Consider the following 14000-nt stretch of genomic DNA (forward strand, 5'->3'; position numbering starts at 1 on the left):
GTCTCCTCGGACGCCTCACAAACACTGGAATCACTTCACACGTTTCTGAAATGTGACCACCTCTCAGGAGGAGTTGACAACACTGAGTAACCGGAAGGGAAGAACACTTATCCCACTGAAACTGGGATAAAGGTTGCCCTGAGTGCACAGGGGTGCCTGAATCTCCTGGCACAGTGACTTGATGGAGACTTTTCCCTACTTCTATACGGGGGACAAAAGAATAAGAATCAAAGTAGTACTTGTCCAATTGCTATTAGTTGTTCACTCAATGTCAGAAATAAATTTTATAATTTAAAAGAATATATGAATGTAAAAGGGAAATAGTGATGTTCCACAGGAAAGCGAGAGGGTTTTTGAGGAAAAAAATTAAATAATGATCTTTTTCTTTACCAAAAAAATATATCAGAATAATTTCTTTGGATCCTTACATGCTGAGTAAAATCTCCTTTAAAAGATAAAACTTTTTTTCCAGGGGAGTGGGGTAAAGAAGGTAATGGATTAATAGGGGTTCAAAAGGAATTTATAATATGAATGACAGAAACGTCTAAAATACCTCAGAAACTCTTCCAGTATCCTCCATCCCCGAGCACCAGCTGGGCTAGGACCATCTCACTCACCAGTAAAACCTGCCTGCCTTGAGTCAGGGGAGCTGTGAAACACAGCCACCCGTCATTCTGTTGGGCAACACGACACAACAGTATTTTTAGGAGGGGGAAAAATAGCTTTTCACTTCAAACGACTGGAGGAATTTAAGTAGGCCGCATGTAATTACATGAGCTAGACTGGTTGTGACACTGACTTTTAACACTTCTGCTCTTGCAAAAAGTGTCATGGGATCTCCTTACTGATCATAAGCTCCAAGGGACTAGGTCTTACAGGAGACCCACCACCAGGGACAAAATCCCAGCAGTATAGCGCCCCCTGGGCTTTAGACTGAGACCTCGGTAAAGTCCACAGGGTATCTGCTCATCACAACTGCTACTGCATCCAAGATGTCCTTCTTAGCTTCTACCTGTGACAGGTCTGAGGCTCTGGCTCTGGGAAACACAAATCTGCCAGGTTAAAACAAGGTTGTGTGACAAACCTGAGAGAAGCTGCTTATTCTGGTAATATTTCTGGTACCCCAGGTAGTTCATTTTATGTCCAAATGTCTTTGGAACTACTGTCACAGTCTTGGAGGGAACTGAAGGAGACCCTTCACCTAGTCTCCTCACTCTCTTGATAAAGTTCAGTTGTTCAACATCACACTGCAAGTCATTGGTAGAACTGGACAAATCCAGGTCTCCTGATTCCAAGACCAGCACTCTTTCTTGTTTATTCTTAGAACAGATTGTTATTCTTTAAAAGGCTGCTATGGAGTAATGCATTAAGCTCAAATAGGCTTTTCCCTTTTGGGTTGAAAGTTACATGAAATTACCCTGTCTCTGTGATGAGTTACAGAAGCTAAAGCTATTGGCTGTTACATGACTCACAGTCCTGTCTACATGGTATTGTGTAATATACGCCTGGACTCTGAAGACTTTTTCTGTCTCTAAAGCCATGAGATCAACACCACACTATAGTAGAAGGGAGAGGGATGATGGAGAGATCATGCTAACAACTTACGGGTGATGATGTAGTCCTGGGTTAGAGTCTCAGCTTGTTTCGCCTTCCGCTGGGTTTTAACCACACATAATTTTGCTCCCCTGGGGCAGATAAAAGCACAGTATTTTCTTTACTTGGTCTTATAAACAGAAAGTCATGTCAAAAGCATTAGATACTTTCAGGAACACACTCTGTGCACACCATCTTGCCAAGTCCTTGACTTTCTAAGGGATAGCAACAGATGGGGCCTTGGTGATAAGGGATTAAATTTATGGGAAAGTAAGTCTGTCAGTCAGTGGTTACTACTGAGTAAAAGGATTGGAGGGGTAACGGGCAACAGAACATTAGTTTGAGAAATTTATAGAAATAGCTTAAAATTTAAGATCTCAGAGAGATACAAACAAAATTAACCAACCTTTTTACCCTGAAGGTCACAGGGTTCAAATTTTAGTTTATGTCTCAGATGAAAGCAACCTGGGTGGTCTACACCCCAACTGGCATTTGTCCACATCTCAAATATAAGAGTACAAGTGTCTGGAACTGAGTCGGCTTGGCAGTGCTGCCACGGGGCAACTGCCCAAGAATGTGTGGGATTAACCAAAAGTTTGATTAGAACATTTCACTTCTCCTTAGCAATAATTAGCTATCCCTCTCAGGAGAAGCAAATACAAATACAAAAATTTCTTAAAGATTCCAAACCGGTGCTATCAAATGCGACTCATCGTTTTCTCAAACGAAACAGACTCTCTCATTCTAATTACATTTTCAATTTCTTTATTAAAAAACAAACAAAATCCTATTTGTTCTTAAACAGCAAAAATTTTATTTTATAGGGCAAGGATTAAAACATTAGTCCACAAAGTTCCAAGGGAAAACAGCACTGTCTGCTTCTATTCAGATCCAAATTATAGCAATGAATATTCATTGAGAGGATGAGTTTCCTTTCCTCAAAAAGGATGTGGGACCTCAAAATAGGTTTATGGGGGGTCCCAATGAATTTAGCATGTGAATTTTAATATTAGCTAACCAAGGTTTACTCTAAAGGAAGAGCTAGTCAAGTACTGTATCTAAAAAGAGAAACAAAATTATCCTTTTTTGGGGTGGTGACAAATGTTCACCTTTGTGTCCAGAGAAAATGAAAATAATTGAGGAACTAATTGAGCCTCCAGTGAAGTTTTCAGATTTTTGAAACACATTGGTATGTTAAAGTCTAGCATTTGGGGTGGGCATGGGGTCGGAGAGGAAATAAGTTGTGCTATCCCCTTCTGCTGGCAGAGAAGCACCCCAAAAATCCAAGCCACTACCTGATAAAAGCCCAAACAGAAAGGGAACAAAACAGACCAGCTATTTCCATTTCCTGTTGTTAGTCTTCTACTTTGTTAATCCCTTACATGTATCACTGCTAATGCCATGTCCAGGGTGGTATGCAAAGTGGGCAAGACTTTTTTCCCCTTTGCACTCAACATCTCAGCTAAAGAACTGCAAATCCCCAGGAAACTTTCACTTTGAATTCTGTATGGATCAAGGGCAATATCCAAATCCTCTTAAAAGTACAATACCAGGAGTTTGAGGCTTTACTCTGTGCCAGCTGCATTTTCTAAAAGAGTGGATCTCCATCAAAGGGGGAAATAAATAAAAGCAGAGTGGGAAAAGAAGCCCTTCCCCCCAGTTGTTGTCATCCATCTAAAACAGGCAATACTTATGAAATACCTCTGGCTCTTGTTGGGGTCATAATAGACTTTAGCCAATCCATTTCCAGTTCCTACCATGATTTGGTTCAGCTTTGGATGCCACAGGCAGCGGACTACACTCTGAAAAAGAAAGGCATGGTAATCAATTTAAGAAGCCAGATAAAAATTGGAAAAATCCTGCTGGTTCTTTGATGGCTAATTTACTACACTAAGTATCATCTTGACAGCTACCTGTAATTTGTAAGACATTTTCCTCTAAACCACAAGGTTGTGTCCCTGAGGTTAAGTTCTATTCCATCACTTATTATATGTGTGATACTCTTTAAAATTGAAAAAGATGTTGCTTCCTGACACTGCTCCTCCCTTTTCCTGACAACCTAGCAACCACAAAGTTAGGCTTCCCCAGCTCCATTGCCATGTGAGGCTGGCATCTTGGAATGCTAAACCCGCATAACTCAGTTCTGCTTACCACTGAAGCAGATTTAGATCTCAGTGTTTCATACACACAATATGTCCCTCTGGACAGGAGACTGAAGCCAGGTGGTTATTGTTTTAAGTTCACAAAGATCCAAATCTCATAAAGCTTTTTCAGGAACAACACATATTTGCAGGCATTGAATAATATCTCCCTATCTATGAGATAAACCAGCAGGACAATAGCAGAAGTAAAACAGAGATACAGCATACAAAAACTTGACATTAACCTGAATGAAAAACTATTTAGGAGAAGGTTCACTGGAAGTTATGATCCTTTGAATTCATTACTGGTAAGGAAAATAAGTGGTGCTCTGGGGTCAAAAAGAATGAGTTCTCAGTGAGAACTACAACCTGTTTTTAATTTTTGTCTGCAGTAAGAGGGCTGAGGTGGGAGGTTCAGCAGGGATGGAATGAAGGGGGAGAAAGATGGAAGCTAAAATTGGTACACAGAGACACCATGTGCTAGGTGCTGCAGATCTCGCTCTGATAGAACAAGTAATGAGTGGAAACATCAATTCAAGATTTATTAAGAACCATCATGTGCCAAGCAACATACAGGAACTAAGGATAAAAGGGTACAATTAACTACCGCTATTTTCAGTTTTTTTTTTTAATTTCATTTATTTATTCATGAGAGACACAGAGAGAAGGCAGAGACATAGGCAGAGGGAGAAGCAGGCTCCTTGCAGGGAGCCTGATGCGGGACTCAATCCCGGAACTCCGGGATCATGCCCTAAGCCAAAGGCAGACACGCTCAACCGCTGAGCCACCAAGGCGTCCCACTATTTTCAGTTCTAATAGTAAAATGAAAATCATGAAACTTCTGCCTCCCAAATTTATCTCAGGCTAAATTTCTCTGGTTTCTTCTCCCTAATCAGCCCATTCTTTTGTTAAGACAAAATATCTGTAGATCTCCTCAATCCCCTTTGATAGAAATTCTGGCTCCTACCTGACTGGCAAAAAGTATGTATATAGTTATATGGCTGCAAATTCTTCTCTGACATTCACGAGGAGCTCAAGAGGAAATATAAGAGTCTGCAGGACTTCTAATTCTTGTCTGACAATACTCTACAAGAGTCATTCTTAAGTTCTGCACCACTGAAGACAGCTGAGATGTTCTACTGAGAAAATAAAATCAGAGTAGCTATGTTTTCCCAGTCGCTGGGGTTAGGGTGTAAAATTAAGTTAAAAGGGCAGGATTTTTACAATTTTAGGTTTTCTTTCCACAATTTTTCCTAAATCTATGATGCCTGCTACCTAGTGTCCACTAGCTAAAAGATGATAAAACATATAATAGTGAGTGAATATTAACAAAAGTCCTTGAAAATAGTATATCATATACAGTTTGGCTTTTGGGGGAGGATTGCCATTTTGTATATATGCTTGTGAAATCTACTTCATAATACATGAATATAAAAGACACATTTTATTTTATAAAACTGTGCTTGGTTGGTAAGATGGAATTAAGTTTATCAACAGTTGATGATCTACAAAGCACAGCCTGACTTATAGGCGCTTCGTTACTGAGATTCATTTGAGAACCATGCCTTGACCCCTGGAAATCTCCAAATGGTCACAGCCAGGTATATGGAAACATGAGAAGAGTCACAAATGTAACTTCATAAACCCTACCTAGAATAAGTTCATCCAAGACAATACTCAGTTCCTTCAAGTCAATGGTTATACGTCATCACGCCGAGTGCCCCATTTAAAACTGTACCCCACAAGTTACCTTACTCCGCTTTTTTCATTTTTCCAAAGCATGTATCACCTTTTAACATAATATATAATTTATTGTTAATTATGCTTATTATCTGCTTCCCCAACATGAACATATTTTCCACATAGGCAGAGATCTTGGTGTCTTTGGGGTGGTACTATATCCCAAATGCCTAGATTAGTGTGTGGTATTCAATCAATGTTTGTGAATGGAATGAGCTAAAAGTTAGAGTTCACCCTAGCCTAAATGGATTGCTTGGCTAAGTGGAGTCAGAGATAATTTTCAAGTTAAAATCATTACTATCTATGGGGAATAATTTTATTTCTCTAGATCATTATCAAACTCAAGTATCCTACAAACAAAGTAGGGTTCATTCCTTCCTAATGTGGTCTGAGAAAGATGGATGTGCATAAACCAGAGAGCGAGAGACAATGGTAAGATGGGCTTTCAAGAGCCTTCAGAAATCCCAGCCATCCACAAATGGCCCCAGGACAATCTCAAGGACATACTATTAAAGTTATTTCTCTTCCTTGGTTCTCTAGAGGTCTGTCTAAGCAGTCTAAGATTACTGGTTCTCAAATATGTTTTCAAGCAAGCAGGGTGCAGAATTGGAAAGGATCCACAATGTAGGCCTGGTAAATTCCAAGACACCCAGCCAAATAGGCAGTTTCCAGGGGCAGCAGGTTACTGTTACTCTCTCCCTCTACGCTAAGGGTGTAAATGTTAGAGAGGCAACTGCCCAGGCCAACAGACCAAGGTCTGATTACTTTCTAGGGAGTCCAAGCTCAGGGCACTGTACCTCTCTCTATTCCTGTTCACATCCTTTGCCCTCCAGAGCTGTTAGGCACACACATGGCTGGTCAGCATAAATGCTCATGGAGAAGCACATCTACCCGCCTTTCCACATGGAAGCAAGGAGAATGCAAATAAGACCCCTTGAACTAAACAGTCATCCCAGAGCTCCATCTACTGTGGCAATGAGTCACCAAAGCAGCCAATGAGGGCTCTGTGAGCAGTCTAACTTAGGCAAAGGATACTTAAGGCTCAATTACCCTAAGACTGGTTATTAATCAAATACTACAGGGATTCCAAGACACGGAATGAAGAAACAGAATTCAAAGTCAAAGGTGGGTGGGCCTTTTTTGTTTATTAATATTTATTGTGTGTGTTTAGCTAACCTTTGTAAACTTTGCAGCTAATGCGGCTCCGCACTTTGTCCTGTCAAGGAAATGCATCTTATAGCAGAGAGCTGGCCAACTGCCAAACCAAACAATCCCTGAGACAGCGGCAGGGCTGGGGAGCAAGCAGAGCTGCCATGCTGCTAACTTGTCAAACATACATACCGGGCTTTACTTAACAACAATGGGACACGTGCCTGCTAGAAACCCAGGGAACTATCAGAAGACATATGAGCTATAACTACTTAGAAAGAGTGCATTTACTCAATCAACTATTCACTCAACCCTTCCTTCATACTCTCTTCTTGAGGAGGTGCTTCTGTGGCTGAGGGTTGACATAGTTGGACCTACAGATTTCCTGAGCAATGCAGCAAATGGAGGGTCCCAAGCATGTCTGAATGGAAAGACCAGAGAAGAAAATGACACAAGAGCTATAAAGATCTAAGAGAAAGCCTTCACACTGTATCATGAGATTCAAATGGCAGAAGACCACTACAATGTGAAGGACTAGATTCTGAAAATAGTTTGCATATTTTAATATACTGATTTGTTCCATTAAATTGATAAAGCTTTTTATTCTTACACTCATCTACTTCATCTTACCAAAACAGTGTGGGTCCACTAATGGCTTCCCCTAGTTCTACCTAAGCTGAACTCTATTTTATTTTTAAGATTTTATTTATTTATTCATGAGAGACACAGAAAGAGGCAGAGACATAGGCAGAGGGAGAAGCAGGCTCCCCGTGGGGAGCCGGATGTGGGACTCGATCCTTGGATGGAACCGCGGGATCATGTCCTGAGCCAAAGGCAGACATGCTCAACCGCTGAGCCACCCAGGCATCCCTGAACTCCATTTTACCATAAAATTAGGTGTAGCCTTGTAAACCAAAGCCTACCTTCATTTTAGCATTATAATTTGGTAGTGCAGAGTAACCACAATCTGCCCCAAAGGTACTTAGCTCTAGCAGCAACCATATAGAGATGGTAATGGGGCTATAGATCATAAGCAAGATGACAAGAAGGAATTACAAGACTTTAATGTAAACAGAGATCTTTATTCTCTGCAGAGACCAAAGGGAAAAACAGGGGTATGGGCTGGGGAAGAAGAGAGCACTGTGTACAAACAGCAGTGTCAATATTCTAAAACAGGAATTTTGGAATTACTCCTTAGCAAAAGTAAAAAGGCCACAAAAAAATCCAAATAATTTATTTCTGTGGTTTTTCTGGTTTACTTTAAGTGAAATCATGGAAGCAAAAAAAGGGAGGAGAAGGAAACCAATGAGAGAAATGAATTTATATTTTAGGACATGGCGGGAAGGGCACTACTAGATATCTGGAATTTTATATTATTTAAAGTAATTGAATTCTTGCAACAATACTACAAAATTAGTAATGTTATTCTCATTTCACAAGAACAAGAAACTGGGGTTTGTAGGAGGGTGGGTAACCTTCCCAAGGCCATACAATTTGTACAGAGAGGAGCTGGGATCAGTGGGGAGGTTTTCCCACCTCCAATCTTATCCTCTGATACTACTTAATTATGCAAAGTCCTATTTTAGAAGATGGGGAGGAAGGAATGTGGGAGATCTGAAATCATTTCCAAACCCACCTAAGCCAGAAGTAGAAATCTTAGCAAGTTTATATTAAAAGGCAGATGGTATAACTAAAATCATAAAGGAAAAGGCCCACTACTACCCAGGTCATAAATGTTACTATAAAAGAAATCAATGCCTGCATAATATCTTAGGCATCTGTAATGTACATATCCAAACACCACCCTTACTCTACTTTACATGCTAAAAGAAGCCTAACATCCTTCATAATTTTATATCTTAAACATGATTATGATGAAACACCATTTCCTGATCCTTCCCAGCTGCTGACCCACACTGTAAACCAAACTCCATCTGGTTTTTTCATGTTTGGTTTTTGTCACAGAGTACCAGAATGGATAAGCTACCTAGTGGTTCCTTGGGAGAACAAGTACTTTTCGGAATTTTCAAATAAGGAGCCCTACACCTGTCTGTGAAGGAGACTGTCACAGTTTTGCAGACCTGTAGAGCAGCAGCCTCATAGTCATGGACATCCTCAGGAATATCCAATGCATCTGAATGGCTGTATGTGTGCTAATTCTCAAGGCTAAGATCATAGATCAAGATATGAGTCCAAAATAAATAAAAGGAAGGCAAATGAAAATGGAAAAATACTGGAGAAAGAACTTTCTTCAAAGTTTCACAAGCCCAAGTTTTATTTCACAGAAAGAAAAACTGCTTTGTACATTAAAATACTGAACCAGAGAGGTAGAAGACTAAGATGAGAATTCTTTTTACCTTTCTAGGCTATTTGTCCTGTTCTGCCAACGCCCTGATTTTTCCAAATTTGGGTTATTCTGCAGCATGCATGGGCCATGGGGCTTGGCTTCATCCCTCTAAAGTTCAAGAAGCAAACCTGAGGAATAAGCCTCAGCCTCCAATAAATAAAACTCCTCAACACCCACCTGATCTCCATGGAGACATCCCTCAAATGGAAAAGATTAAAGACAGACATTTTCTCTGCTCTTCTTTCTAATTACACACCTATCTTTTCTTCCTCCTCCACACCTCCTCCAACTCTACAGAAGTCCTACCATAGGCTGGACATGTAGCAACTAGCACTCTTTGCTGGAAATCTTCTCAATCTTCCCCCTTTCCTGCCCCAAATAATTTTCTGATAAACCAAATAGCACCTCAACGGTAAAAAGAAAAAACATCATACCATTTTTATAAATGTAGGGTTTGCTGCAGAAAAACCAAACAAGGAAATAGTGCTGCTCTATCCCTGCCATAAATATTTGATACAGATGTACATATCATGACTTTTAAAAACTAGCACCTTATTATCAAATTAATTCCCTTCAAAGCCATGGAAAATTCATTTATTAAAATCTTTTCATTTACAGCCTATGCTCTAAAATTAAGGTAATTGCTAAAGCTGCAAAAATCTGAAACCTGGTAGTTGTCCTTGGCACTAAATGAATCACATCTGTATCTGATAATAAAAATGCCTAAAGAATTTCATCACAAGAAAAAGTTCTCAGAGAAAATGGAAGGTCTCTTGGGTAAGAAAATTAAATACAATTTTCTTCATCTAATTCAAAACACTAAATGTTAGTTCACTCCAATCCACTTATTTGAGAAGAATTTACAAAGGCAAAGAAAGCACAAATAATGACTGAAGAAAATCTGGTAATTATTCTTAGTAACAACAGTCTGGGAGCAAGAAACAAAACAGGCGGCTGGAAGCTGGAGTCCACAGGATGAGTGACACTGGTGGTGGATCCTACAAAGCAAATATCCCAGAGGCTCCATATCACAGTGGTCCACATAGAAGCAGCACTTACTGCAGGCATACTCCCAAAATTCTAGCAGAGCTTCCCACTGGTAGGCACAGGATAGGTTGCCAATGTGCCAAGACAGGCGGTTCCTCAGGCCTGAGATCACCTCAAGCTTTCAATGGGTTTAGGGCACTGGAGCCTTAGGCAAATCAGTTATGGCAAAGAATACTTTTATCTGTTTATATCACACATTATCATTATGGGCACCAGGTTGAGAAAAAGCTTGAGAGACACTACCTAAGGCCATGTCTCTCAATCTAATCTACACAGACAGACCTAGTCCTCTTTACCATTCTTCATTCATCAAATTAAAGATGGCCAAGGCCATATATGAAAAAACCCACAGCTAACATCATATTCAATGGTGAAAAGGTAAGAGCTTTTCCCCCGAGATTAAGAACAAGACAAAGATGTCCACTATCACCACTTTTATTCAACATAGTACTGGAAGTCCTGGTTACAGCAATCAAACAAGAAAAAGAAATAAAAGGCATCCACACTGGTAAGGAAGAAGTAAAACTTTCACTATTTGCAGATCACATTATACTGTATATAGAAGAAAATCCTAAAGACTCAACCAAAAAACTAGTAGAACTAATAAATAAATTCAGTAAGGTCACAGGAAAGAAAATCAATACACAGAAACCCACTGCATTCCTATACACTAATAATAAAGCGGCAGAAAGAGAAATTAAGAAAACAACCCCATTTATAAGTGTACCAAAAATATTAAGATACCTAGAAATAAACTTAACCAAAAAATTGAAAGATCTTTACTTTGAAAACTATAAAATATTGAAGAAATTGAAGATGACATAAACAAATGGAAAGATATTTCATACTCATGGATTGGAAGAACAAACATTGTTAAAAGTCCACATTACCCAATGCAATCTATAGATTTAATGCAATCCCTATCAAAATACCAACAGTATTCTTCACAGAACTAGAACAAGTAATCTTAAAATTTGCATGGAAAAAAAAAACTTGTATAGAACCACAAAAGACCCCAAATAGTCAAAGCAATCCTGAAAAAGAACACAAATGTGGGCATCATAATCCCAGATATCAAGATATACCACCAACCTGCACTAATCAAAACAGTATGGTACTGGCCCAAAAGTAAACAGATTAATAGAACAAGATAGAGAGAGCAGGAGTAAACCCACAATTATATGGTCAAACAATCTTCAACAAAGGAGCCAAGAATATGCAATGGGAAAAAGACAATTTCTTCAACAAATGGTGTTGGGAAAACTAGCCACATGCCAAAAAAAAAAAAAAAAAAAAAAAAAAAAAAAAAAAAAATCTGGAATTCTCACACCATACACAAAAAAATAAACTCCAAATGGATTAAAGACCTAAATTTAAGACCTGAAACCATAAAAATCCTAGAAGAAAACACAAGCAGTAATTTCTCTGACATTGGCCAAAGCAACATTTTTCTAGATAGGTGTCCTGAGGCAAGGGAAACAAAAACAAAAAGAAACTATAAGAACTGTATCAAAATAAAAAGTTTCTGAACAGCAAAGGAAACTATCAACAAAACTAAAAAACCTACTGAATGAATGAATGAAGATATCTGGCAATGATGTACTGGATAAAGAGTTAGTATCCAAAATATATAAAGTACTTATATAACTCAACACCCAAAAACCAAACAATCTGAATAAAGAATGGGCAAGAAGACTAGAATAGACATTTTTCAAAAGAAGACATAGAGATGGCCAATAGACACATGAAAAGATGTTCAACATCACTTATCATCAGGGAAATGAAAATTAAAACCACAATGAGATATCATCTCATACCTTTCAGAATGACTAAAATCAAACAAGAAAAAAGTGTTGATAGGATGTGGAGAAAAACACACCCTTGTACACTGCTGGTGGGAATGCAAATTGTTACAGGCACTGTGGAAAATAATATGGAGGTTCCTCAAAAAATTAAAAATAGAAATGCCATATCATCCAGTAATTACACACACACACACACACACACACACACACACACACACACTGGAATATTACTCAGACATAAAAAATAATAAAATCATGCCATTTGCAACAATATAGATGTATCTAGAGGTGCTAAGTGAAAACATGCTAAGTCAGTCAGACAAGGCACATACCACGAACTCGCTCATATGTGAAATTTAAGGAACAAAACAAAGAAGTAAAGAAAAAAAGAAACAACCAAAAAAACAGATTCTTAACTATAGAGAACTGATGGTTACCTGTGGGGTAGTGGGTTGGAGGAGGGGTGAAATAAATAAAGGAGATTAAGAGTAAATTTATGATGATGAATACTGAATCACGTAAAGAATTGCTGAGTCACTATATTGTACACCTGAAACTAATATAACATTGTATGTTAACTACACTGGACTTAAATTTTTAAAAATGATAGAAATGGACATAAAGATAATAACCATAAATCTTCTGTTTTTCTAAATAAAACATAAGTGGATAAAGCTATTAAGTCTCTAATGATAAGATAAGAAATAGACATAATTAGATCTTAGAAATCATCAACTATATAAAACCACATCAAACCAGACTGGAAAAGGTGAATCTCCAAAAATTAACTATAAAGCACCATTTATCTTAATACAGTATAGGTAAAGATGTTTTACAAATCATACTCTTTTACTTAGCCCTTTGGGGGGGTCTCACAACCCTCCACCTCATATATGACAAAGCATTATCTATCACTCCAAAAGAGAGAGGAAAAAAAAAAAACAATACCTTGGGATATGTGTTAATTATAGACTTCTTTCTTCTCCACACTATATATAATTGTGAAAGTCTGGCCAGAGTTCCTATAGAACAGCTGGAAAACTTGTTACCAAAGATCGTTTATCAAATTCAGGTTGGAAGAGGAAAAACTGTCACAGAATATCCTACAAGACATAAAGTCCTTCACTGGTCTGCTATCAGTTAGACAGACGTAACACGGCGCTGGGGTTAGACAACAGAGCACTAGTCATTACTGCATTGTATGTTTTCACTTGTATAAAGAATAGTGTGCCATTGTGAACACCTTCAAGCAACTACAAGGTCAAGTTCTCTTTTTCTGATATTTTATAAAGGAGTCAAGTATGTTTTTTCCTTCTGGGTTGTATTATCTAGTGGCTAATTCTTCATCCAGCTTTGCCATTCATGGCAATCATATCTATACAATGAAATATAAATAAATTTAAATATCAATTAAAAAAAACACCAAACACAAGAGTGTAGAGAAGGAAAAAAAGGTTTATATTTAATCCGAAGAGTAATAGTGACTCTGCGGGTCCAGAAATGGAAGCAAAATGGTAAACGGAGAACATTTCTTTGAAACTGCTAACACCAATAAGTAGCAGATGCCTTTTAATACAGCATGATACAGGGTTAAATGCCACTAGAAAATAAGTGAACTATTAAACTGTACAAGTCCTCCTTTTGGTTCTCATTTTTTGCTTTCAATGATTTATGAATCCTAGAGCAGCATGTGACTGGCCCTTCGAGTCAATGCAACTCTTAAGACGAGATCATTTCAAATAGATTATCAAATAGATAATTACAGGAACAATATCTCATTATAGGTTTTTAATGAATTCCTACAGCAAGCATTATTTCAAAGAAGAGAATAGCTGAAAAGAGAGTATCAAAGAGAACAGAAATGTTGAGAAAATATTATCCACAAGGAAATGTTAAAACAACAACAACAACAACTAAATTTGGTTCTCTTAGACAAGAGAAGACTGAACAGAAACTTTATAATAGAGGAAACAGAGGATGTTGACCAGCTGTTCTCCAACTCCATGAGGACTCGAGTAAAGGATGTGGGCTCTAAGCTTAAGAATGTGAGGCTAAAGCACAGGAAAAAAAATAAAAAAGATCTGATTGTAAGGGATTTCAACAACTGGAATGAACTCTTTGGGAGGGTTGTAAAATCTTCTGTTAAAATTAACTCTAAATTTCACATAGAAGGGTTAA

General features: G+C 38.2%; 1 protein-coding gene across 2 annotated transcripts in view; it reads right to left on the minus strand.

Moving 5' to 3' along the window:
* Positions 1-14000, minus strand: part of WDR70 (WD repeat domain 70) — a 296044-nt gene that overhangs the window by 24767 nt on the left and 257277 nt on the right. For both annotated transcript variants that reach the window (XM_038535279.1, XM_038535280.1), the window contains 2 exons: positions 3295-3395; positions 1606-1685 (listed from right to left, as the gene is read on the minus strand). In XM_038535279.1, the coding sequence (XP_038391207.1) occupies positions 1606-1685; positions 3295-3395 (181 nt within the window). The remainder of the gene's footprint in view (positions 1-1605; positions 1686-3294; positions 3396-14000) is intronic.

This window comes from Canis lupus, chromosome 4 (genome assembly GCF_011100685.1).
Source record: "Canis lupus familiaris isolate Mischka breed German Shepherd chromosome 4, alternate assembly UU_Cfam_GSD_1.0, whole genome shotgun sequence".
Lineage (NCBI taxonomy): Eukaryota > Metazoa > Chordata > Mammalia > Carnivora > Canidae > Canis > Canis lupus.